Below are 27,030 nucleotides of genomic sequence, written 5' to 3'. Positions count from 1 at the left end.
TTGGTGACAGGAGGAAAGTCACAGGCCTCTGGAGGTAGAGTTCAAACACCAGCTCTGTCCCTTGCTAGCTGGGTGACCTTGGATAAGTCGCTTACCTTCCCTGAGCCTCAGTTAAATCATCTGTAAAATGGCAAGAATCATGCCTATTTTGTGCTGTTATGACAAGGGAAGAGACTATGTCTGCTTGTCACAAAATAAGTCTTCAACAAAAGCCAAAAAGTGGTTGCGAGTTTAATATCCCTGGGCCTCTAATTCGCCATCTGTGAGCTGGGGACAAGTGTTGCTCCCTGGCAAGGCTGCCATGAAGACGAAATGAGACAATGTGTGGAGCAAGCACAGGATTCACTCCTTACTGAAGGCCCCAAGAGGGCAAGACTCAGGTCTGTTTCACCCTCCAGTGAATTCTCAGGGCCTGGCACACAAAACCGGCCCTCAGAAAGCACCTGCAGAGTGAGTGAACACACGGACTGCTCTCAGAATAGTAACTGCAGGTGGCTTAATGTCTCTGAGCCTTAGCTTCCTCATCCGTGAAATAGGAGAGCTGTCGTGAGAGCAAAAGGGCCTACAGCAGAGGCGCCAAACAGTCTCCGACTCTGAGAGGGCCTTGCACCCATTCCCCAGGCAGACACCACGCAAGGCGGCTGTGTACGTAAGAGCGATGTTTACTGAGCGATACAGGACTGAGTACTATGAAGGGTTTACAAGGATGGAAATGCACCCCACCCCCGCCCTGACCACCCCCGACACCCAGAGACTACAGTACTTAGGAGTTACACACAACGGCCGTAACTGGTGGCTATCTGTTCATAACAAACAAACCATAGCATATTTATACTGTATCACATCGAGTGATTATAGAAATCCATATATATATTGCTTGTATAAAATCTTTTTTTTGTAAAAAATATTAAAAAAAAAAAAAAAGGAAAGTATAAAAAACATGTGCAGTTGAAAGCCCTGCCAGGACAGCCAGTCTGTAAACATTCGGTGAGTATGTGCTTTGGAAGGGCGCCCGCGCCTCAGTGCCCACAGCAAACTCCAGCAGGGCTGGCGAGGGTGCGCCCGGCTGCCGCCTCCTGGGCAGGGCCGCGCTGGACCGAGGTGGGTGGGGGCATCAGGGCCCTGCAGCACGCCCCTCTCCAGCTTCGCATCAGGGTGAGGGGCAGGGCTGGGGGCAGGTGGGTTGCAGTTTCATTCTGAGTTCGGTCCTCAGCCTCATTTTGGTTGCAACTCATGGCTTTTCCTGGCTGTTCGGAGGTTCCTCGGGTGGGTGCCCTGGTGAAGAGGCCGGAGGAGGGCCCAGGGCTGCCTCACTGGGCGTCTCCCTGGCCTCGGCGCCTCTGTCCTGCCTCCTTCAAGTGGGGCCCCAGGCAGGACAGCCCTACCCGAGGGTCAACTTTGGTCTCAGCGCTTGGTCCCTCTGGGTTGCCTCAGCCCGCTCTTCCCCCTGGGTGGCTGATCTGAGTTTCACAAAAAAGCTCGGCTGATGCTGCCTGTGCTGAACCTCATTGTACAGTTTTTCATGCACCAAAGGAAGGGCCATCTGGGGCCCCCCTCCTCCTCCCTCTTCGTCACTTGTCCTCCTCCTCTTCCTCCTCCTCCACCTCCTCCCAGCCCATGGTCACTTCTTCTCGAGCTGCTCGAGCAGCGGGTTGCCTTCTGACTCAGGGGTCTTGACACTGTCGGTCCGGACGATGCAGGTGGGGCGGTGTCGGTTCAGCATCAGGATGAGCTGCTGCCGCTCCTGCTTCAGCTCCTCTATCTGGGTCTTCAGCTCTGCGTTCATGAGTTCCAGCCGCTCCGATTCCTGTGTGCAAACCCAGAAGCATGCTGTGAGTTTCACGGGGACTGGCTCTGTGGTTAGGCACAGGGCATGCTGGGCTGGCACTGGCCTGTCTTCTGCAGGAGGAAGCACAGACCCTGCTACTGAGCCCCTGGCTAACTGATTTTCTGCAGGCAGTGCCCGCCACAGCAGTGACACTGGCGTTACATTCAGGTTATATTCTAGGGCCAGCCAGGCTCACGTCCCACCTCTCTTCCCTCCCTCGATCCACCCCAGCTTCAGTGACGGCCTTGCTGTTGCTCAAATATGCCAAATACTCTGTTGCCTCAGGGCCTTTGCACAAGAAAGAAAGGGTGGGCAAAGAAAGGAGGCCAGGTGGACCTAGAGCAGGTCTATGGAGCAAGCATGGGGGTCCCTGAAGGGGGACACAGATGGCGGTGTAATGGCAATGTGCTTTGATGTGTGACAGACACATGTGGGAGATATCTTGGCCGGTGGGATGAGTGAGTGCAGTGTGGTCATGTTATTCCTTCTAAAACATGTGCTTCCTAGCTATTAGTCTGTAATTATTTCAATAGCCTCTTCCTTATCCCTATAATCTGGAAGCTTTCCCCACAGACAGGGAATCAGCAGTCATCCTGCTGGATCCCAAATGAGGTTTCCAATAGACCTCGAGTGAGATTTCCAGGGAACTTCCAGCTCAGCTGGAGAGGTTCCAGGGGAAGAAAGGAAGGTTGACGATTTGATTCGGGAGGTGGCGAGGATTACATGTCCATAGTGTAGATGGGAGATGGGCATATCCATTCAAGGCTTGGGGAGTTGAACAGTAAAACAGCATCCAAATAATTTTTCTTGGATTATGTCTAAAAACTTTGAGAGTTGACATTTATTCGAGGACCAGCAAAGTTTCAGACCAGTGGTTCTCAACTAGGACTGATTTTGCCTCCTAGGAGACATTTGGCAATGTCTGCAGACATTTTTGATTATCACAACTCAGGGGGAGCTGTGCTACCAGCATCTAGCAGGTAGACACCAGGGATGCTCTAAACACCCTTCAATGCACAGGCCAGCCCCAGGAGTATTTAGTCCAAAATGGCGATAGTGCAGAGATTGAGCAACCTGTATCAAAGAGCAAACAGTAGTTGCAACTGCGTATGTGACAACCAGAGGGCCTGTGAGCCCATAAGCCTGCCGGTCCTCCTGGCAGGGCACAGGTGGAGCAGCCTCCCCAGGGGGTCCCCAGAACCCTCGGTGGGCCCAACCCTCTCCCTCCAGGGGTGCCGTCTTCCTCCCACAGCCGGTCTGACCAAACTGTTCCTTGTGCTCGTCTCCGAGGCGGCAGCATGAGTGCCCGGGAACTCAGAACTGCTGAGACGGGCAGGCCTCGTGACCAGACGCTGAGAGAAAACAGCCTCACTAAAGGAAAAAAAAATGCTCGGGGAAAATATTAAAAACCAGCTCTGGTGGTTTTTGGTTCCACAGGCTGGGACGTGACTGGGAAGCTGGCCTGGTCCTCTGTTCTGAGAATTCCCAGAGAGGCACATCTCGGAGGACCAGGAGAGACCCCGTGTGAATCCATGGAAGCCTGTGAGCCCTCAGGCTGGGGCAGTTAGGTGCCAGTGTCAGCCCCCTGCTCACTAGTGACTCTCTGGTGACCTTGGGAACTTCTTACAAACCCTCTGACCATCATGGTCTCCCCAGCCCAAGGACTTAGCTCCATCTTCAAACTCTCCTGAGCCTCCGATTCAAAGAGTGTCAGGGTAACCCACCCATCCATGAGTGTTTGCTGAGGCCCTGCTATGTACAGTGAATGCCCCGGGGAATCCAAGGGCCATGAGTCCCCAACTGGCTCTTGTGGCGTTTCCACCATAAGCGGAAGAAGCAATCTGTGCAACAAGGCAGAGCTTGCTGTGTGACCATCAGCCACCCAGGGTTCAGAAGACCTTAGAGAGGGCAAAAGAGCGGGTCTGACCTTGCGCATGAAAGATGGGTTGACTCAGGCTGGGTTGAGAAGGGGAAGGAGGGACTTGCGGGTGGAGAACCCTGAGTGAACAAAGACCCAGGCATGGGAAAGCTTAGGATGGGTTTAGAAGGGAAAACTATTCCACTGTGACCACAGCTCGCTTTAGGACATAGTAGGGTAGAAAGCTGAGAAGGTGGGTTGAGAGCCAGCCCGTAGCTCTGGAAAGCTTGTGGGTTGAGAATCTGAGTCTAGAAGCAAGTTTCTTAACTTCTCTGAGCCTCAGTTTTTTCTTTTGCAGCCAGGTGAGGCTCTTGGGGATTCGATGAACTCACAGGGAAAAGCACTTTGTAAACCAAACAGAGAGGCTTACTGTAACTTATAAGCAAGAGAATAGCATAAAGAAGAAAGAGAGGGAAAGAAGGAAGATGTCTCAAATAAAAATCAGCAGATCTTGGTGACTGGCAGGATTTGGAGAAGGAAGGAGATAGGGCAGAGAGCTGACTATGAACCCGATGGAGGGTCTGAGGAATGGAGCCTGAGAGGGGAGCTGTTCTGGAAAGTGGCGGGAAGGAAAAGGAGGAGTTTGTTTTGGGTACAGTGAGTTTGAAGTTAAAACTGGACATGCAAGGGGAAGCCTCTGACAGGCAGAATTCAATAGCACTGCACACATAGATCTGCCTCCTAGAAATTACCACGTGTCAAACCAACTCTATGGGAGCGTCTGTATCACACAAAAAGATGAGTGCAGTGTAGGGTAACTTGCTTCACTCATGCAGCTATCATACAAAGAACATTATATTCTGTGAGTTTTAAATGTTAGGGTACATCATGGAATATCCCAAATTCTGACTGGCTGTCAGAATGTAACTAACTGCTTTTTTTTCTTTTGAGACGGAGTCTGGCTCTGTCACCCAGGCTGGAGTACAGTGGCACAATCTTGGCTCACTGCAACCTCTGCCTCCAAGGTTCAAGCAATTCTCGTGCCTCAGCCACCCAAGTAGCTAGGATTACAGGCATGTGCCTCCACGCCCGGCTAATTTTTATATATTTAGTAGAGACAGGGTTTCACTGTGTTGGCCAGGCTGGTCTCGAACTCCTGGCCTCAAGTGATCTGCCTGCCTCTGCCTCCCAAAGTGCTGGGATTACAGGCATGAGCCACCGTGCCCGGCCAGGATGTAACTAATTGCCTTTTAGTTCTACTGCCTTCCATACTCAAAGAGTTATTAGTTGGCTCTACATATTTATTTATTGTGTAAGTGTAAGTTGAGCTCAGAAGAATCTTTTTTTAAAAACCATGATTGTAGAAGTGGTTTGTGACTTTATAACAGTAATTACCTAATTTGTTTTCCTAATTAATGAAGGAACTAAGCGAAGATCTTTCTCGCATTAATTATGAAGCATGTACCTCCGGCTGCATTTTTGTTTATTGTTTTGCCTTCTGTTAGATATGTATTGCCCCAGAGAAAATAAAACCATTTGTTATTTCAGAATAGAATTAGTACATGTTAAGGTTCTGCCTCCTATACTGTGGTCGGCAAAGGCAGTAGAAAGAATACAAGGTGAAGGGCTGTGTGTCCTGGCTTTTAATCCTGGCTGTGTGACCTTGGCCACGTCACTTCCTCTCTCTGGGCCTCAGTTTCCTCCCAGAAAATATGATGATTGGCCCAGGGGACTTTAAGCATTAAGATTGTTTAAATTGGCTGGGCATGGTGGCTCAGGCCTGTAATCCCAGCACTTTGGGAGGCCGAGGTGGGAGGATCACTTGTGTCCAGGAGTTCAAGACCAGCCTAGGCAACACACAGAAACCTCGTCTCTACAAAAAACAGAAAATTAGCCAGGCGTGGTGGTGTGCCTGTAGTCCCAGCTACTCAGGAGGCTGAGGTGGGAGTATCACTTGAGCCTGGGAGTACAAGGCTGCGGTGAGCTATGACTGTGCCACTGCACTCCAGCCTGGGTGACAAAGTGAGACTCTTGTCTCAAAAACAGCAACAGCAACAACAAAAGATCGTCTGAATGTATGTTTTTAAAAAGCTATTCTAAGGCACATAAAATAGAATTCCACTAACTTTCTGTAAGAGCTGAGAAGCAGCCTGATATGCCCTTTGAGCCTGAAAGACCTGTCTGGATTAAAATCCTGACTCTGCTACTTGCTACCTATGCTTCTGTGAACGAGTTTCCTAATTTCTTTTGAGTCTAGGCAACCTGAATATTGTGTGGGGCACAGAGGAAGCCCCAGGTTCTCGTCCTGACTCGGCCACTGTGTGACCTTGAACTTCATCAATGGATGGGACTGCATTTCCTCCTCCCAGGGCCACTGTGACCATCAAGGAGAGAGTGGCTGTGAAGACCAGAGGGCACCAGAGGAATGTGAGATAGCATTATTGCTACTAACATCTAAAGAACCTGGGTTAGGACAGCATTGTGAGAGAAGCTGCCAGCATTATACAAGGCAGAAGCCTCAGGGCCACTGCTCCTGACTGCAGACGGAGGAGGTACTGAGGTAGCCCCAGGGCCTGTGGGGTGTGGCCCTGACCCCTCCCAAGGCCTGCCTCTTTCCCTGGGTTCAGGGCTCGGCTAGTCTAGGCAGGCAAACTCTGAGATGCAGTAAGAATCTTGCAGGTGTAGATCTGGGTGTCCAGGGGTCAAGGGTGGGACAGTGGTTTTTTACCTATAATATATATATACAGTTGTCTCTCAGTAGCCGTGGGCAATTGGTCCCAGGACTCCCCGAGGATACCAAAATCCGAGGATGCTCAAGTTCCTTATATAAAACGGAGTGTTATTTGGATATCGCCTATACATATCTCCCATATACTTTAAATCATCTCTAGGTTACTTATAATGACTAATACAATGTAAATGCTATGTAAATAGCTGCTATGCTGTGTTGTTTAGGTAATAATGACAAGGAAAAAAGTCTGCATGTGTTCAGTACAGATGCTTTTTTTTCTGAATATTTTTGATCTGCTGTTTGTCAAATCACAGATGCAGAATGCTTGGTTATGAAAGGCCGCCTGTAGATATGTGTTCCAACTGTATATATACCCTTACTTAAAAAATAATTAATATTTATTAACAGTTAATATGTGTATCTCTGAGCTTTGTATTTTACCTATTAAAAATAAACTACAAGAGAATCCCCCAGGTCTGCAGGCACTGACTGTCAACACAGCCACCTGCATTCATGCCTTAAACTTCACACCCAACCTCTGCTTCCAAGGCTGGGGAGGAGGAGGAGAACACAGGGGTGAGTGGAGGGCTAGGCTTGGGCCCAGACAATGCTGCCCAAATCTCCTCCCAGACCCCAAGGCCACACGCTTCTCTCTCACTGGAACAACACGACACTTCCAAAACTGATCCTTCTACCTCAATCTGTGCCCCAGATTGCCGCCAGAGGGATCTTTTGAAGGTGTGCGTCTCCCTTCCTGCAGCCCTTCAGTGGCTCTCCATGACCATATAATTCATCATCCTAGCACAGCACTTGTGAGAGTGAAGGAAGCGGCCACTAATTATTAGGCCAGGACAACAGACACAGACTGGGCATGCCTCAGGCAACCCAGCATCTAGCATCACCCTATTATGAGGGATCTGGGCCCTGCCTGCCTCTCCAGCCCACCGCTTGGTACTCTAAACTCCAGCTGGTATCCTTTTCAATGCCTTAAACACATCCTTAAACAGCACCTTTTGCCTTTGCTTGAGCCCTTCCATTCCTCATAACCCCCTAGGGCCTCCATCTCGCTGCTCCTACTCCTCTTTTATGTCTGAATGGAAGCAGCCTTTCCTTAGCCTAGACCAGGACAGGGCCCTTGCTGTGTGTTCTCACAGCTCGCTGGGCTTGCCAGACACAACGCTCGGCACACGTCACTATTCCTTGTTTCCTGCCTCCCATCCCACTGCCGACACCGCCTGCCTGCCCTCTGTGTCCCAGGCACTCACTACACACCAACTAAATGGATGAGTGGATCAGCAAAGGATGAATAAATCCAAGCCCACCACTCGCTAGCAGTGTGACCTTGGCCAAGTAACTTGACCTCTCTGAGCTACAGGTCAGTCTCTAAAATGGGGATAAATAATATTATCTCACTGGAATGTTATAAGGATTAAATAAAACATGGGAAATGCCTGGCACAACGTAGGTGCTCAGCTAGTGTTATTGGAATGTAAAGGGCAGTGAGTGCCGTTCCTTGGGCACCAACTCTTTATTGCACTGGTGTGTCACTAACATGCTGTCTGCTCAGGTGTATCTCGCCTGGCAATTGGCTGACAAGCTCTTGAAGGCAGGGATCTCACGCGAAGCTTCTCTAGTCCCTGCTGTTTCTCACCCAGCTCTGCTCATGGCAGGCACTCGGTGCTGGAAATGAGGTATGTGACACTTCATCCATCTTGAAGGCTTGTGTCTTAGAAACTTCCTGAACATTCCCAGCCCAATGTTGTAGCACCCTCTCTTCCAACGGGCTCCCAGATCCAGGAGTCTAACTCCTGTCTACAGTAACCATTCCCTGCCCTGGACACTCACAGCCTGGAGGTAGATACATGGCCCCATGCTGTCTACACCCAGGACCACAGAATAGCTCTCTGCTTGTTGCAAGTATGAGAAGATCCCCACAGACCCTCCAGAGTCCAAGAACACCAGGCCAATCTAGCCTTGTCTCTCCAGCTCCCACAGGAGGACTGTGTCTGCTCCTTCCTGTGTGCCCCCAACGTACCCAACACAGGTATGCACATTTAGTACATGCTTAAAAATACCTGTTGAATCAATTAATGAACAAAAGAGCAAATAAATGAATGAATGAATGAATGCCAATATAGCAGAGATGTGGACAAATTACTTAGCCCCCACACTTCCTTAGTTTCCTTATCTGTAGAAAGAGAATAATAAAGGTACCCACTTCATATGGTTATTATCCCAATAAAATGAGATGATGTACATACAGCATTTAGCACAGCACCCAACTTTACAAATAGTGGCAACTATTGTTAATTACTGTGTATTTACAGAATAGGACCTGCCCCATTCTGTTATTATTATACATTATCGTTATTATTATTCAGCAGTGAAACAATGATTAGGGGTGAAAAGACCAGAGACTCCTGGCCTGGACTGATTAGCTTTCTGGTCATGTTCCCTCACTGCCAGCCACCATTTCTGAGATGCAGGGAAGCTCTAAGAGGCAGGACTCGGGAGAAAAAGAACAAACATCCTGCTTGGCACATTCCAAATGAAAGGGCAGGTAGGGCCAGGAGGAAAAGCAACCCCTGGCTGACCTCTGCATGCAGAGCTGACCTCTGATTCCCAGAGGCAGCATCAAAGAGCTTGGAGGTCACCGTCAGTGGAGCTGAGGGGCTGGCCAGATGGCATGCAGGGCTGGATAAGCCACCTGCAGCTAAGGGAAGGAGCTTTTCTCTGTGCATAGGTAGCCAGGCCAGAGGCTGTGCCCAGTGCCTGCATGCAGGATGTTACTACCTAGCTTCACTGGCACCCACCCTAGACAACTTTGGTAGCCACCAGGGAACCAAAATAGAGAGTGGCAGTCCTGGACGATCTGGGTCAATCAGCACCAAGGGTCTATCCTCAGTGGAGGGGAACTTGGCTCCTCCTTCCTTCTTGGGCTTCCAGGGGTTGTGTGGGCAGGAACTGCTGAAGGCTGCCCTTAGTTGTCTTAGTTCAGAGATGGGAGAGGAAACAGGAGGTAGCAAAGAGCAGAGGGGTCAAGGCTGCTTTGGCAGCTGCCAGCAGATGCTCATTGACTACAGAGACATCTGATGGCCTGTCCTGGTCCAGAGTACACAAGCTCACTCCAAGGAATGGCAGACCTCCCCACCCACCCAGTCAGCTCACCCGCTGCAGAAACTCCGTGCGCTCCTTCTTCTTGTTCCGGCATCGGGCTGCTGCGACTTTGTTCTTCTCCCGGCGCCTTTTCCTTCGCTCCTCTTCCTCATCTAGCTGTGAGGTCACAGAGCCACTGATTAGACATTGAGGCAGGCTTGGAATACAGCTTCTTTCCTGACACACAGACAGAGGGACAACTTTGCCTTTCTAACCCATGTCTCGGCAGTGAACAAGTGATCACTTCTGCCAGCCCACTGCCTGGAGCATTGGAAGTATCTCCCAGCCAGTCCAAGGATCCTCTTAGAGCATCCCAGGGAGGAGTCAGAGGCCAAAAAGGGCAGGGATTCTGCTATGGTTTGAATGTGTCTCCCAAACTTCAAGTGTTAGAATCTTAATCCCCAATGCAACAGTGTTGAGAGGTGACACCTTTAAGAGGTGATTAGTAACAATATTAATGAATGGATTAATGTTGTTATTAGAAAAGGGGGTTTGTTATAAAAGGAAATTTGGTCCTTTCTTGCTCTCTTGTACTCTCTTGCTTTCCCACCTTCTGCCCTAGGATGATGCAGCAAGAAGGCCCTCACAAGACACCAGCATCTTGCTGTTGGACTTCACAACCTCCAGAACTGTGAGAAATAAATTTCTTTTCTTTATAAATTACTCAGTTGGTGGTATTCTGTAATAGCAACACAAAATGGACTAAGACAGATATCTGGATTCAGATGTCCTGAGGGAGAAGCAAGCCCAGAGACTTAGGAGGCCCCTTGCTTCTGTCCCCAGGGTCCCTCAGCTCTCCCACAGGTGGGCATCCTGGGGGAAGAATATGCAAAAGCAGAGAAAAGGATTAAAGCCAGATGAGGAGTTTAGGAGGCCAGGAGCCTGGCAAGTCTACTCACATAGAGGTGGCACCCAACGGGCGGTGACGGCCTTTTCTTTTGCCCAGCCCAAGCCCTCTGGGTACAATTTTCCAGGCCAGTCATTCCCAAGCACTTCCTTTAAAAACGCCTTGGGCATGGACACAGGTTCTACATTCCACTGCCACCCCTTCCCACCTCCTTGACTATCTTTGTCTTCTCCACTTACCTTCTGTTGGGATTTAAGATCTTCCCTGCCCCTCCATACCCAATATTCCTTTCTTGGTCCTTCCAAATGCTGGGATCCATTTCCTCTTGTCACTAACAGTCTCCCCAGCCTAGGATGCCCACCTGTGGAAGAGCTGAAGGACCCTGGGGCACAGGCAAGGGGCCTCCTGAGTCTCCGGGCTTGCTTCTTCCTCAGGACGTTAAGAAATTCACTATGCATGAAACAGGACCCCTCGAATGGGGAGAAGGAGACTCACTGCCCACTAGCACAGACTTCGAATCAAAGTTGCTCTTGTTATTGTTCCATTAGTAATAATAACAAGAGGTGCCATTTGTTGCCTACTTTGCTAAATGCTTTAAACACATATGAGGTGCCATTTGTTGCCTACTTTGCTAAATGCTTTAAACACATATCATTTAATCCTCACCATCAAAGTCTTATGAGGAAGTTACTATTACTGTACCATTTTACAGATGGTGAGACTGAGGCTCAGTAGTTTAATTTGCCCAAGGCCATACAACTAGAAAATAGCAGAGTCAGGATTCAAACTCAGATTTCTGTGGTTTCAACCATCCTGCTCCTGACCACCAGCCCTTACAGCCCCAGTCCGTCAGGAGCACTTTGATGTGGCACCTCTTGCTGTCCATTACCTACCAGGAAAATCTGAAGGACACCCAGGACCAGCTGGGCTGGGGACAGCCCAGAGTCATAGGCCATTAGAGAAGCCGTTGGATTGCCCTGGGCTTGCCAACTCTCTCACTTCTCCAGCCAGGGAGAAGGGTGCGGGGGGTGACTCTGGCAGCCCAAGGCCTGGAACGAGGTCTCAGCCCAAAGGGCTATAGGCCAGGAAAATAAACAGCCTCTCTCTGCACACTCCCAGCATGCTCTGGGGGCTCAGGACAGAGTGCCTGGGCCCGAGACCAGCACCATGGCCATCAGCACAGGCCTTGGCAGGGCAGCACCCTTTCTGCCTCCTCACCACCTCTGAGCTTCTCCCTGCCTGACTCCCACCCCACCTGGGAGTCAGCTGCAGAGGCGCCTCGTCAACACCGCCACACCCAAGCACCTCCCAGTCCCTTGGCCTTCTTTGAAACTGAACCAGAAGTGACAGCTCCTCTGGCTGACCTGTATCTGGGAAAATAGAAACCTGGCTGAAATTGATTCCGCCCAACCTTAACCTCACCCCCAACAAGGCCAAGGTAACCGTGACGACAGGCAGAGGGAAGGAACTGGAGGAAGTGGCTGGCGGTGCAATCTCCCTTTGGCCAGGAGGGTTTGCCCACAAACTGCCAAGGTGATGTGTGCAGCCTGGGTACTGCAGGACCTTGTGTCCTCCCCTGAGCAACCAACCTCTGTCCTCCAAGGCTTCACTCCCTACCCCCGCCCTGCACATGGCCTTATTCCACACAAAGTCAGAAGCAGACGGAAGCTGCTTTAGCAGCAATGCAAAGAGATTCAGAGCTGGAAGAAAGTTTAAGAGATCAACTGGGCCAGGCTGAGGCCCAGGTCAGGGGCCGCTCCTCTTCCCCTCTCCAGTCACATTCATCCCCTCCTGCATCACCCTCTACTCCAAATGTCTCACCCTTCTCCAAGGCAGCCAGGTCCTCTCAGCCTTGAGTAAGATATCCTTCCTTTCCCACTTGGTTAAACTCTTACTCAACCTCGAGAGTAAACATCACCTTTTCCAGGAAGGGTCCTTTGATTCCTCAGATAGAATCAGTTGCTTTTAGCTAAAAACAGAACTACCATTCAACCCAGCAATCCCATTCCTGAGTATATACCCAAAGGAACAGAACTCGTTCTACCATAAAGACACATGCATGTGTATGTTCATTGCAGCACTATTCACAATAGCAAAGACACGGAATCAACCTGAATGCTCAGTGACAGATTGGATAAGGAAAATGTGGTACATATATACCATGGAATATTATGCAGCCATAAAAAGGAACAGGATCATGTCTTTTGTGGGAATATGTATGGAGTTCAGGTTATTATCCTTAGCAAACTACCACAGGAACAGAAAACCAAATACTGCATGTTCTCACTGATAAGTGGGAGCTAAATGATGACAACACATGGACACAAAGGGGGAACAACACACACTGGGGCCTATTTGAGGGTGGAAGTTGGGAGGAGGGAGAGGATCAGAAAAAATAACTGTTGGCTACTAGGCTTAGAACCTGGGTGATGAAATAATCTGTACAACAAACCCTTGTGACACGAATTTACCTATATAACATATCTGCACATGCACCCCTGAACCTAAAATAAAAGTTAAAAAAGAAAAAGAATCTGCTGCTTTTTTGGCACTGCTACAGCACTGTAGGAGTCTCCATCGCATCCTACCACAAGCCTTGGTTTGTGTGGGTGCCTGTTTTCCCTGCTAGCTTGGAGGACGGGACCTGAGCATCCCTGGCACCTGGGTACAGCGCATGGCACTCAGGAGGGGCCCAACAAATGTCACTCAGATGAATGGCTGGAATTCAGGATGCCGGAGAGAGATGCTACAGGCTTGGGTTCTTTCATTACAAAGTGACTTATTACCCGTGTTTGAATCTCCATGGCCTTTCCCCCAGCACTCACGGGAGCTTTCTCTGCTGGGGTGGCCTCTTCTCTCTGTTTATAGTAGGCCAGCAGAGCTTGGAGACTGGGGCCTGCCTTCCCTAGAAGCACACTAGCTGAAGGCAGAGTTTAGATTTGGGGGCACAGGCCCCTGATAGCTATGGCAAGTCTGCATGAGTCCTAAGCAGGCCAGGAAAAAATGTAGGGTATGTGCTGAGGCCTACAGCCCCCAGTTCCACAGCCACCACCAGCTTCCAAGCCCAGCCCCAGGCCTTTCCTGCACCCATTCCCCCAACCTTGGCTGGTATCTCCCAGTGAGGCAAGATGTTCCCAAACTCCCATCCTCACACCTTCCCCATTGAAACTGTGCTGCATCACCCCTAAATCCTCACGCTGCTATTTAAGAGCTGCCCAGAGATGTAGAAAACATCTGTTAAGATCCTACCAGAAATGAGATAGGCATTTGGCAGAGCCCCTCTGCCTTCATGCCTCACAGCTAACTTGGAGACTCTCCCCAGCCCTCCCTGGGACTCCTTCGTCCCCAGAGTCAGGGCTGCTGCCTCCTTCTTCCTGGTGCTTCTTGAATTCTCTAAAGCATTTGCCCATGTGTGGGAGAAAGGTGGTAGAGAGTATTTGTACCACACGCGGCTCTGACATCTGAAACCGGAACCCCAAACTGGCTGACAGTGATTTGTTTCTGCAGACACAGCTGGAAGAACCAGGATGTTTGAGGAGGAGGCAGCTCAATACATTTAAAGAACCATGAGATGCGGGCTGGGGGTGGGAGGGGAGCATGCTTTTCCCTGTTCGCAAACTTAGCGTTGGCTCTGTTTTCCCGCAGTTTCCCAGGAAGGCCCAAGGGCAAGGTCATCTGGATCCTGGCAGTGAGAGGTGCTGCTGCGTCACACTTCACATTGGATGGAGAGACCTGGGGACTTAGGACCATGAGGGTCCTCGTGTGGAGCAGCCCCGCCTCACCCAGACCCCTCCTCAGACAGCCTGTTTTCAAGCCCCTGCCACAGCTGACTGGACAAGGCATGAGCGGCTGAGCCGAGCTGTACTCACTGTCCTGGAATTTTAAATTGGTCTGGGAGATGCTGAGTGCTGGACTGAGGGGTCATGCAAGGCCAGGCAGCCAACTTCAGTCACAGGCCCAGAGAGGAGGAACATCGGGCTGTGAAGTTTAGGGTAAGCAGAGACCACAGACCACATGGCAAGAGAGAAACAACCACGCAGCTCCAAGAGGGGGTCAGGGAGACAAAGAAACAGGCAAAGAGAAGGAAAGGGGGATGGAGAGAAAAGTCGGCCCTGGAGCAGGGGAAGGCAGGCGGGGTGCCCAAGGCACACATTTAAGCAAGTGCAGGGTCAGCAACAGAGAGGGAGCACCTCCCTGCATGCCATGCCCCAGGAACCTCACCCAGGCTTGCTCACCTCACCAGGCCCTGAGGCAGAGCGTGCCTGACAAACAGGTAGACAGACATAGAGACAGTGGGACAGAGAAACACAGATCGCAGAGATGAAGAAGGGGAGAGACAGAGAGGCAGCGCCACAGGGAGAGAAACACGCGGAGATGTGGACGGAAGCCAACAGTACCGACAGAGGAACAGACAGTCGACAGACAGAAGACACACAGAGAAAGATGCTGTCTTGGTCCTCTTGATGCCACCCTGGTAAGAACTGACTATGCTTCTTGTCACTGGGACTGTGAATCTGTCCTGAAAATTCCTCCTTTGGCTTGAAGGGAGTTTGAGAAGGTTTCTGCCACACACCACTGAAAGATGCCTGGGACACCAAGCTTCTACCTTTGGAGGTCAGGTGATGCCAGGGGCTAATGGAGGAGCTGAAGATGGTCCTTAGCGATCGGGGAGAAATCCCACCCAGGAGCGATGTTCCTAAAACCGCTGAGAAAGCAGCAGAGCCTGGATGCCGAAGGGCCCTTCAGCAGCAGCCAAGAAAAGGCAGAGGTGGGTCACCTCGGTTGGTACCAAAGCCCCTGGACTAGGGGCTCCCAGCAGGAAACAGGTGTTTATTTAAAGGAGATTAGTGAAGGAACTACTTACAGGGTGTGGACAGAGCTTAGGGAACCCGGGAGTTCCAGTGGAGTCACTAACACCTCCGGCCTGAAGCGGCTAGGGTCAGGAGTGATGATTGGAACCCAGGGAGAGCTGTCACCTAGCCACGGCAGAGGGTCACCAGACAGGAGCTGTGCTCTTTGGTAGAGGAACACAGCCACAGCCCAACAGGTGCCCAATAGGGAGGGATCAGGGGAATGAATACCCCAAATTCTTTTCCAAGGCCGTTCTCAAGCCCCTGCCACAGCTGAGTGGACGAGGCACAAGCGGCTGAGCTGAGCTGTACTCACTGTCCTGGAATTTTTTTTTTTTTTTTTTTTTGAGACGGAGTCTTGCTGTCTCCCAGGCTAGAGTGCGGTGGCATGATCTCAGCTCACTGCAAGCTCCGCCTCCCGGGTTTACGCCATTCTCCTGCCTCAGCCTCCCGAGTAGCTGGGACTACAGGCGCCCGCCACCGCACCCAGCTAGTTTTTTGTATTTTTAGTAGAGACGGGGTTTCACTGTGTTAGCCTGGATGGTCGCGATCTCCTGACCTCGTGATCCACCTGTCTCGGCCTCCCAAAGTGCTGGGATTACAGGCGTGAGCCACCGCGCCCGGCCCACTGTCCTGGAATTTTAAATTGGTCTGGAAGATGCTGAGTGCTGGACTGAGGGGTCATGCAGGGCCGGGCAGCCAACTTCAGTCACAGGCCCGGAGAGGGGGAACATTGGGCTGTGAAGTTTAGGGTGAGCAGAGACCACAGACCACGTGGCAAGAGAGAAACAACCACGCAGCTCCAAGAGGGGGTCAGGGAGACAAAGAAACAGGCAAAGAGAGGGAAAGGGGGAATGGAGCCTCTTAATGGCCAAGTTCAACCAGAAGCCAGAGTGGAAGGACTCCTGGGTAATGTCGTCCATTGATATGGGCCACCTGGGGCACAGAGCAGGGTGAAACGAGAATGGACCTGATGGGCAAAGAGGACTGTTCCGTGTATGAATCTATCTCTGTGATTGACATAAGTCCACCCCCAGTCCTGGCCCCAGTCAGGGCCTGCAGGCAGGAGTCAATGACAGCAGCACTTGGGAGATTCCTACAGGGCCCATGGTCATCCCCACAGTGAGCACTTCCTGGACGTTTGCCAGGAGTCAGGCACTGTGGAATGTGGCTGACCGACAGCACCATCAGCCTCACCTGAGCACTTGTTAGAAATGCAGTCTTGAAGGCCACCGGGACCTACTGAATCAGGGTCTGCATGCAGTACGTGCGCACGCAGATTTGTGTGCCCAGAGAAGTTTGCCCTGGAGCCAGTTAAGGACTCAAACAGGCCATTTAGCAGGTTGCAATGATTCCACCTGCAAAATACATCTCTAAGGTGTCCACCACATTCTCCATCCCTGCTGCCTCCAGCCTGGTCCAAGCCGTCGTCGCCTCTGCCCTGTAAGACTGCAATGGCTCCTAAGGGCTCTCCCTGGCTAAACACAAGTCAGCTCCTCTGCTTACAACCCTCCAACAGCTTCCACCACAGAACCGAGAAAACTGGCCCCTCCTGCCTCTCTAACCTTCCACTACATCGCCCTCCTCTATCCCTCAACTCCAACAACAGGCCTCCTTCCTCTCCCTCAAAACGACAAGTTCTTCCCTGTCCCCTGGGTTTGCACTTGCTGCTCCTTCTGCTGCCACTTCTTGACTTCTTTACTGACCACCCTAAACTGAAAACCCTGTCCTGTTACCATCTCCCTGTGTATTTCCTTCAAGGTGCGTTCACTAATAGCACTTACCTTTTTCACATGCATGTTTGCCTGCCCGCTGTCAGTTTCCCATGAAAACCTCAGTTAATCTATTCATAGTTAATCTATATAAATATCTCAGTCTATCATCACCTTCACCACTATCACTCAGCCACTAGAGCTGAGCATGGCACAGAATGGGTGTTTATTAACTAAATTAACTACATTTAATTTGCTGTCCCAGTAAGTTACCCAGCACGGCTCTGTCAGCTTCCCTGCTTTTGCAGATGAGGAAACTATGAATTTCAAAGCTGTGCAGATGCTCAGTGACAGCTCAGGATTCGAATCCAGGTCTTTGGGCCCCAGGGCCCGAGCACATCCCGCTTTTCAAGGGGTGGGTGGTCTGAGCGTGGTCACTGCCCTTAGAGTTAGAAGTTTTTAACATGTTTTAAAAAACATTATTGCACAGTTTACATGAAGGTGTAACATTCAAGCTCCATGGTTTACAGGAAGGGACGTCACCAGCTCCTCTCCAGCCTAACCCTCACCCATTTCTGTGTTTCTCACGCCCGGTCTGCAGGTGGCGTGGCATTTCCGCAGTGACAAACAGCAGCCCAGATGTGATTTTGAATTCTGACTTTTCATAAGCGTTTTCAAAAATATAGCTTGCAGGACCCACAAAGAGACAGAATGAGAAAGAGAAATGAGATTCTCAACCCAAGGCACTGAAAATAAGAAACTCTCACATGGACAAAGAAAGGAAGTAATAAGTGAAAAGAGAAAAAAGAAAAACCAAAAAACCCTAGCACTAACCAGAGTAGCACAGGTCCGAAGGACTCATACTAAGAATTGTTGCCTGGGCAGAGAGAACTAGGCTAATCTGAGACTTGAGGCATCAGAGTTGACAGTGTGAGCTTTGGTTGGTGGGGCTGGGGGGTGGTCTTTAAGACCTGAGTTCCTCCACAAGCTCTGCTGTAGACCAGCTGTGTGCTCCTGGGTAAGTTACTTGGCCTCTCTGAGCCTCCATTCCTCACTGGTACAGGAAGGTACTGAGCCCTGCCACACATGGTAGTGATGAGGACTGGGTTCCAGCCCAGAGCCAGGAGCACAGGAAGAGTTCCGTGATGCCAGCTTCCCTGCCTGCCTTCCCAGGCAAGGCGGAGGCGGTGCTATTGCAGCAGCGGCACACTGGCCTGCCTCCGGGCAGAATGCGGCACAGAAAGGAGACCTGCGGAGAGGGAGGAGCAGGGTGGGGGGTTCTGGGCGTGCTGAGCTGTCAGTGAGCAGGCCTGGAGTAACAGCCCCGCAGCCTCCAAATCTAGCCTCGAGCCTCGCACAGCCAGCCAGGCCCACCAGGGCCCCCCTGCATGGAGGAGCCACATTTCAACACCAGGGACTCATGAGCACCCTGGGAAGTAAACACCCAAATACCAAACATACCAGACATTCCCCCACATAAACAGGGCTGCACTGAGCCAGGGGCTGCGGTCCTTCCCCACTCCCCCACCCACCATCAACAAAGTAGGGCAGTTCAGGGACAAGACCTTGGCCTGCCCAGCCAACTAGGCCCACAGCCTCCTCCCACCCCAGGAGGGAGGAATGAGGAAACCCCAGGGGCTCTCAGCCAACTCCCTTGCTGACCCCCAGCAGCCTGCAGGGGCCAGGCCCTCCCAGCATCCCTCATGGGGCTGAGCTGTTGGAAACTCTCTGCCCTCCTGTCTCTCCCATCATCTCTTGCCAGGCCTTCTTACTCAGTGGCCAAGGTCTGGACCTCAGCTGTGAACTACTGAGCTGTTTCAGTGAACAGCGGGCAGAGATTTAGGAGAAAATTCAAGACAAACGGTCAGTCTAAGGCTGGGGTTGCAAACTCACATCACCTCAGGGGTCAAGCAAGCAACTCACCATTAGTGAGGGAGGAGGGCTGGATGGGGCGGTGCCCACCCCTCCTGCCATGGGAGGGGACACTACCCCAGTGGGATGCAGGCTCAGTGCTGCTAATTCTTCCAAGTTTTCAAAAATATATAAATTTTTAAAGTAAAATCTCCCAATTTGGAATGTCAGCAACAAATTCCATTTTGAAAGGAACACCGCATGAGCCAAACAAAACACATCTGCGGGCTGCACTGGCCCACGGCTGCGGGTTCATGACCTCCGGCAGGCGGCTGACCCTAGCGCACTTGTCCTCAGGAGCCTGGGCTCTGGTCACCACAGTGCCCTACTCTGTGACCTCGAGTCAATCAGGTCAGCTCTCAGGTCCTGGGGCTCATCTTTAATAAGCACAAGTAGCTCCCAGTTCTCACTAACCTTCAAACACACCTGCAAGGTGGGTCTCAGAGGCCTCATTTTACAAGTGAGAAAACTGAGGCTCAGTGAGGTGGAGTGTCTGCCCGAGGCTGCCGAGCTGGGAAAAGACAGATTGACTCCATTCCATCAGGCTACCTTCCACATGGTGGGCTGGACTAAAATCTCCGCAAAGTCCTTTCCAGCTCTGACTTCTCTGAGTTTTTATTCATCCAGCCTTCAAGGGCAGCGTAGGCCTGCTTGAGGGGAGAAGGGGTGGGATGTAGGAGGGATGCCCCCTAACTTCTTATAAGATGTTTCTTAGCTGGGTACAGTGGTGTACACCGGTAGTCCCAGCCACTCAGGAGGCTGAGGCTGGAGGATTGCTGGAGCCCAGGATGTTGAGACCGCAGTGAGCCATGATTGTGCCACTGCACTCCAGCCCGGGCAACAGAGCGAGACTCTGTCTCAAGAAAAAGAAAAAAGAAGCTTCTGCTTTTACAGACTCTTAGTGCCAGGGGCTCTTGGAAGCACCAAGGCTAATCCCTAGATTTTACAGATGAGGAAACTGAGTCCCAGAGAAGGAAATGGTTTGCTCTCGAAGACAGGGATTGATCTTCACAGACCAGCCCAGAGGACACTGCTCAGTCCATCCTCCTGGGAGGCTCTGCCTGACTGTGCATCATCCCTCTTTCCTGAATTTTCCATGCCCTGGACCCGCTCCCCGACACCTGCCCATCCTCTGACCTTGCCTTTCCAGTCTCCTGCTTCTTCCCATCCCTTCGGGGCTGTTTTCCAGGTCCCATCCTTGGCCTGCTACTCTCCTCACTTGATACGCATGGCCTGTGGGTCTCCGTTTTCATTTACCCAGTGGTTTCAGCCACCACCCATACACTAATGCCAACCAAATCTGGATTTGTAGACCCAAATATCCAAGTGCCCGCTGGGCCAGACGCTCAATGTGGATGTCCCTGAGGGCTCACTACCTGCCTCCCCATACCCCCATCCCTCTTGTTATCTCCAATTTTGATCACATCAGCTATCCAATTCTAGACTTTAAATCTTCCTCAGATTTGCTCCCCCCATCCACCCCCACTGTCACTTTCCAGGCCCACTCTCTCTCCTGGACCACTGTCCCAGGCCCCCAGGAGGCCTCCAGATCCTGCACAACCATCCTCCACCCCAGCCATTGGAAGGAATCTTTCTAAAATGCAAATCTGACCCAGTTACTGTCCACCTTACCCTCGGGATGAGGCCCAAGCTCCTATGTCAAATGAGGTTGCTGAGACTTGGCCCCACCTGCTGTGTTCTTACCACCTGTCGATCCCAGGGTTCCACTCCATGCTCCTGAAACACTGAGGTGCTACATACCGTATGCTTCCCTGGCCTGCATGCCTTTGCCCTGTTGTCCCCTTAGCTTACTTCTCATGTCTCCTGTACATGCAGCTGGAGCATCACCTCCCACAGGAAGCCCTCCCTGATTTTCATGCCCTGTAGGCTGAGGAGGTGTCCCTCTGCTCTGAGCGTATCCTAGCCCCTACTGTATTATATTCTATTCTCTGTTTCTGACTCCTCCATTAAACTGGGAGTTCCACAAGGGCAAAGTCTGCATCTTACTGACTTTTTGTGTGCTCAGCACCTTGCATGGTTAGGGAGGAAGGGAGGCCTGATCCACAGAGCTGGTGACCTGGGCAAGAACCCAGAACTCCTGACTCCAAGTCCAGGGCTCTTTCCACTTCACTTCAGCTGCCCCCAACACCAGGATGTAATCAAGCACATTCACCTGTGAACAAACCCACACACTGGACGCTGTGCTCACTCAAATCAGCTCAGCCAACCACCAGGTGAAGGCTCTGAACAAGAGCTGGCAGAGGCAATGGCTCCACCTGCCAACATGAGTCACTCGGCTCCCATGGCTGGGGGCGCGGGTGGATAAGCCATTGCTCCGTGTGCACAGCATCTACAGGAAACGGTGGGGAGCAGGGCTGCAAACTAAGCTCCAGCCTTAGATTCTGCAACTGAGAAGACCCAGAGACCCTGGATCCTGGCTGCAACCTCAGGCCAGGAACTCAAGGTCAGAGAAGGGGAATGAGTGTGCCCAGGTCCTGGGTCGGACAGTGACAGGACCAACTGGAAGGCTACTGCTTTCTGGGAAGAGGTAGGGGGCTTCCTCTGTATGAACTGAAAGCCTGATACCCTACAATCTTTGTGAGGCATCAGAGCCCACAGGTGGATCCTTCCAAACTGACTCCTCGGTCTCCTCACATCTCAGCAAGATGCAGCATGTCTCTGATCACGGCCCTCCCAACTCCCCTTGTCCATTGTAAAAACCTTCTTCTGCATTAAGAGATCCCCAAAAACAATAGGCCGCCGAGGTGTGAGGCTGGTTTATAGGAACAGAATAGGAAAAGGCCATTCTCTCAAAAACCAGTGGAGAACAGTCCCATTTCCACAGCTAAGAAAAGACAGCATTGTGTTTGGAACAAAGCCTGAGAAAGCCAGCTAGGCAGGGTGACACCCATTTACAGCCGGTTTTGCTAAGGAAAGAGCAAACACTGTTACTACAAAAGTGAGAATGAGTCCAGGAGACGCAGGAAAAATCACCTTGGCACAGACAGAAAACCTAACACTGAAGAGAAAAAGAGATGATGATTGCTAGGAAATCCTTTTGCTGGAGAAGAGCTATTTGGGGAAGGATGTCTTTTGCTGAAATATGTCTATTTCAGGCCCATTTCATATTTATGATTTAGTGGGGTCTCGTTTCCCACTAGGCAATCAATCTGTTTTCTTGTCCAATTGACAGTCACTTCAAAAGATGAGAAAAGGAGAGAAATGGTGGCCCCCACAAGACCCTCACCACCCCCAAAAAGACTGGTGAGAAGCAGAATGCATCTGGTAGGGAAAAATCTGTCTTCTTCTCAAAGAGTTAATAATACAGCTGAAACTGACTCTTTAACAACAACAAATGGTGTAATATGCCTTGATTACACTGGGTCAAAAATGGAGACAAGAGCTCCTGCAAAATGACTCTATCTACAATTAAATGAAAATGCAGTCGTTGCACAGAATATTTATGAACAAGGCTGTTCTGAAAGTCCCGAGCTGGCCAAAGTAGGAGAACATTTCAAGTGCCATCTTATTAAAGCCTCTGAAAGTCATTTGTCTTTCATCATGAAGGTGAAAAACAAGGTCCTTGGCTTAATTATTCTCTACCAAGGCAGTTCCATTTAATCTGTATGCAGGGTGTGTGGCTAAAACGTGCATTTCAGCCAATCTTTTCAAGCACAAGGCACAGATAACAGACAAATCTCCCAGCAAAGGCAAACTCTCCATCAAGAATACTGGACACCAGCTAATATAAACCCCACCGAGGTGAGAGGGCCACACAGTTCACAACCAGGAATATCTGGCCTGGAGGATGGAAGAGGGGTTTTACCAAGAGTGATTTATTTAAGGAGAGGGATGCAATTTAGGTGCAGAGAGGAGGTATGGAAGGGCTTTGCCATACTGAGGCAGATGGAGTGGGACACAGAGCTCCCCACTGCCAGGGCTACGGAGTGGATGCTCAGTTATCAGACCAGAACTGCTGAGAACTCTGGGTCAGCGGCAGCAAATGAGGCCTCCTTTGGCATGAGAACAGCTTCTCTGATTCTCTCCTCTAAAACAATGAAGGAACCAGCCTATTGACAAGCTTGGCAGCTTAATTAATTGGGAAGTCCCTTAGGGCACGGACACAGCGATGTTGAGCTTCTCAAGACATGGAAATAACTGGTTTGGAAACACTAAGGTGTTTGCTCACTCAGAAGGCAACCCCTGCCTTACACAGATTCAGGGGACCATAAGCATTAATGAGTATCCAATGGCAGGTGGACCCATCTACGAAGCTTGAGATAGGTGTTGAGAAAAATGTGGTTTTGGATCCTTTATTCTCAGAATCTCTGCCAGTCAGAGCTGGAAGGGGCGACCATGTAGACATGCTCTGCATGTGCAGAGAGCATCAGAATGCCCTGGGGGGCTTATTGCATCACGGATTTCTGGGCCCCACCCTTTAGAGAGTGTGCTTCAGTATGTTTAGGTGAAGACCCAAGAATCTGCACTTCTAACAAGCTCCCAGATGCTGACCCCACTTTAAGTAGCATCCATTGGTTTCAGCAACAGAAACATCTTGTTCAAATGATACCACAAAATACTTAACAGGTTAAGGCGGTATATATTTTACTTATGGGCTTACCTAAGGGCTTACAATTGCATCATATCCTTATTATAGTCATTCAATGAGAACAAAAAGATGTGTTTTGGCTGGTGCAAAACCTTTAACTCAGAGGTTATCCGGGATATTTGCAGGTTTCTGATAATCTTGTATCCAAATTATTCCTGTCTTTTGTTTTTCTTGCACATTCAGATTAGTAGTTAGTTACAGATGGTAGGTAGGTAATAGCTAGCTAGCTAGCTAGACAGATAGGCTGGGCGCAGTGGCTCACGCCTGTAATCTCAGCACTTTGGGAGGCCAAGGTGGGCGGATCACTTTGAGCTCAGGTGTTCGAGACCAGCCTGGGCAACATGGCAAAACCCCGTCTCTACTAAAAATACAAAAATTAGCGAGGCATGGTGGCGCACACCTGTAATCCCAGCTATTCAGGAGGCTGAGGCAGGAGAATCACTTGAACCCCAGAAGCGGAGGTTGCAGTGAGCCGAGATCACACCACTGCAATCCAGCCTGGGTGACAGTGAGACTCTATCTCAAAAAAAAAGATAGATAGATAATAGATAATGCCTCATCAGCTTGCATTCCACTCTCAAGATGCTCATCAGTTAATGCGAAGTAGCAGGAAGAGCTTTGTTCGCAAGTCTATGTAAAATAGATTAACCTGGCACCAGCTGTCACCTTGGCAGTGCTCTCCAAGGTGTTAGATCTGATAACTAATAGGTATGAGCATGTGTGTGGATCTTGCCTTTTTTTAATAATAGATAAAATTATGCTTTAAAAATGAGACCCTGGCAAGTGATTTAATCTTCTGAGCCTCAGCTCCCTAACAACTCATGCTACTAATAACATTACCTCATAGATCGTTGGAACAGATCAGAGATGATGTCTACAAAAGAAGTTTGCAACTATAAAGTGCATTGCTCATGTGTGTCTTCTGACCTGAACACAGATGTCCTCGCTCCTTCAAAGACCTGGGCTGGTTTCTTACCTGAATTACCAGGGTTTTCAGCTAATGGCTACAGGTTAGAACACCTGCCAGCCCCACTCAGCCCAACTGAATCAGGATCAATATTTTTGAAAGACTTTCTGGGGAATTCTAATCAGTAGTCAGAGTTAGAAACTGCTGTTCTATACCATATATCCTCCCTAGTTCTATATTAAATCCTATCAGATTGTTCTCCTTGCTCCTAGATAGATACTAGCAATAAAAAGGAGAAAGGCTTCTTCACTGCCGCTGGTCTAAAAGGGGATTTTAATAACCCTAGCAACTAATTCTGGAACATTGCTACACACTGGGGGATTTGCATACATTATTCCTTTTCAGCCTCCCCACAACCCTGTAAGGCAGATATTCTTCTTCTCCATTTTTAAAAGAGCTTTATTGGGATCAAACTCACACATACCATACAATTTGTCCATTACAGTGTACAATTCACCAACTTGTATTATATCCAGAGTTGTGCAACCATCACGACAATCAATTTGAGAACATTTTCATCACCTCCAAAAGAAACCTCATATCCCTTGGGCATCACTCCCCACTCCTCCCATCTCCCCACCCCTAGGCAACTGGCTCTACTTCCTGTCTCTGTGAATTTTCCTGTTCTGGACATTTCATCTAAATGGAACCACACAGTATGTGGTCTCTTGTGGCTGGCTTCTTTTACGCAGCATAACATTTTCAAGGTTCATCCATATTACAGCATGTATCAGTTCTTCATTCCTTTCTATGGATAAATAATAATCCATTGTATAGACAGACCATGTTTTATTTATTCATGTACCAATTGATGGACATTCGAGCTGCTTCCACTTTGGAGCTATTGCGAATAATGCCGCTATAAACGCTCAGGTATGTTTTTGTGTGGACATGTTTTCCTTCCTATTGGGTATATATGTAGGAGTGAAATTGCTGGATCGCATGGGAACTCTGTGTAGCCCTTTGAGGAACCGCCAGACTGTTTTCCAAAGTGGCTGCATCATTTTACATTCCCACAATCAATTCATGACGACAGCTTTTCCACATTCTCACCAATATCTGTTATTATCTCTCTTTTTCCATTATAGTCATCCCAGTGGGTGCAAAATAGTATCTCATCATGGTTTTGACTTGTATTTCCTTGATGGCTACGATGTTGAGCATTTTTTCATGTGCTTATTCACCATTTATATATTTTCTTTGGAGAAATGAATATTGAGATCCTTTGCCCATTTTTCTACTGGGTTATTTGTCTTATTATTGACATGTAATCATTATTTATATATTCTAGATACAAATCCCTTATTAGATCTACGATTTGCAAAAATTTTCTCTCATTCTGTGGATTGTCTTTTTACTTTGTGTCCTTTGAAGTACCAAAGTTTTTAATTTTGATGATGTCCAATTTATTTTTTATTTTGTTGCTTTTATTTTTGGCGTAAAATCTAAGAAACCACTACCTAATCCAAGGTCACAAAGATTTATGGCTGCTTTCTTCTAAGAATTTTCTAGTTTTCACTCTTAAATTTAGTTCTTTGATCCATTTTGAGATAATTTATGTATATGATACTAGGTACTAGGTAGGGGTCTGTTCCCCTAATTTTACAAGGGATGAAATTGAATTTCAAACATCTAGTGAACTCTCCAGAGCCAAACCATTCCAGTGCAGCAGTCCTGCTTTGCTACATTGCCTCCAAAAAGGCAAGGGTTTTTATTTGCGGGAGTTGGGGAGTTGGTAGGGTGTAGGGAGGACTACAGAGGCAAACCACAGAGAAGTTTGTCAGAGCATACACATGCACTATGCTCAGTGAAAGGGGACCCTGCAGTCACAGAGCAGAGCACAGTCAATGAGCCCCAGCATATGGCAGGTTGTACACAACCTCGAGGGTTGGCTAAACCCAGAGAAGGCCCAGGCCCTCACTCTCAGCACTTTCACATCCTGCCTGAATCCATCCGTAAGTTCCTCTAGATCTCCATGCTCCAACCTCAGGCCAGGTTGCCTTGTGCCTTTTGGGCACAGTAGAAGGAAGAAAGATTTAAATGGCTTCACAGTTGTTCAGTCAGATGAGCCTCTCCCAGGAGAGGACTCAGTTTCCCAACTCTGAGTCTATGTTGCCAGTGGACCTGGAAACATCAAAGTAAGATGGTAGGATTGACAGAAGGGTTGACAGCCCATCTTAAGGCTGCTAAAAACACTGATGGTTGATGGGGATCCAACGATGACATTAACACCACAGGAAACAAGATAAGGGGTCACAGAAGGCAGCTTAGGGGAAAACAGAGGCTTGAAGAGCCTTCTCATTTATAGTTTGTGATGATAACTAAAACTCCAGCTGCATCTAAACTGCATAAACAACCAGAAACTGGAAAGTCTGCTTGCTTCCCTGAAACCCAGGTCATAGGCTAACACTTTAGAAAGCTCAGTGCTGTCAGAATAGGTAGTTCACTACACATGGAATCAGTCTCTAACAAAGGTAATTTATGGACATACTGCACTACAGTCAAGGTCATCTTTCACACAGCACCTCACTTAATCTTCATGGTGAAGCTCTATCATGAGG

The 27,030-nt window shown here is 49.5% G+C and overlaps 1 protein-coding gene across 2 annotated transcripts in view; it reads right to left on the bottom strand.

Annotated features, from left to right (window-relative positions):
* Positions 1–646: 646 nt before the first annotated feature.
* JDP2 (Jun dimerization protein 2) overlaps positions 647–27,030 on the bottom strand; it is a 42,838-nt gene continuing 16,454 nt past the window's right edge. For both annotated transcript variants that reach the window (XM_037984287.2, XM_037984289.2), the window contains exons 3-4: positions 9,586–9,690; positions 647–1,807 (exon numbers count right to left, since the gene is read on the bottom strand). In XM_037984287.2, coding sequence (XP_037840215.2) covers positions 1,622–1,807; positions 9,586–9,690 — 291 coding nt within the window. In that variant the 3' untranslated portion in view covers positions 647–1,621. The remainder of the gene's footprint in view (positions 1,808–9,585; positions 9,691–27,030) is intronic.

This window comes from Chlorocebus sabaeus, chromosome 24, assembly GCF_047675955.1.
Source record: "Chlorocebus sabaeus isolate Y175 chromosome 24, mChlSab1.0.hap1, whole genome shotgun sequence".
Classification (NCBI taxonomy): Eukaryota; Metazoa; Chordata; class Mammalia; order Primates; family Cercopithecidae; genus Chlorocebus; species Chlorocebus sabaeus.
This window is presented reverse-complemented; position numbering and strand designations above follow the sequence as displayed.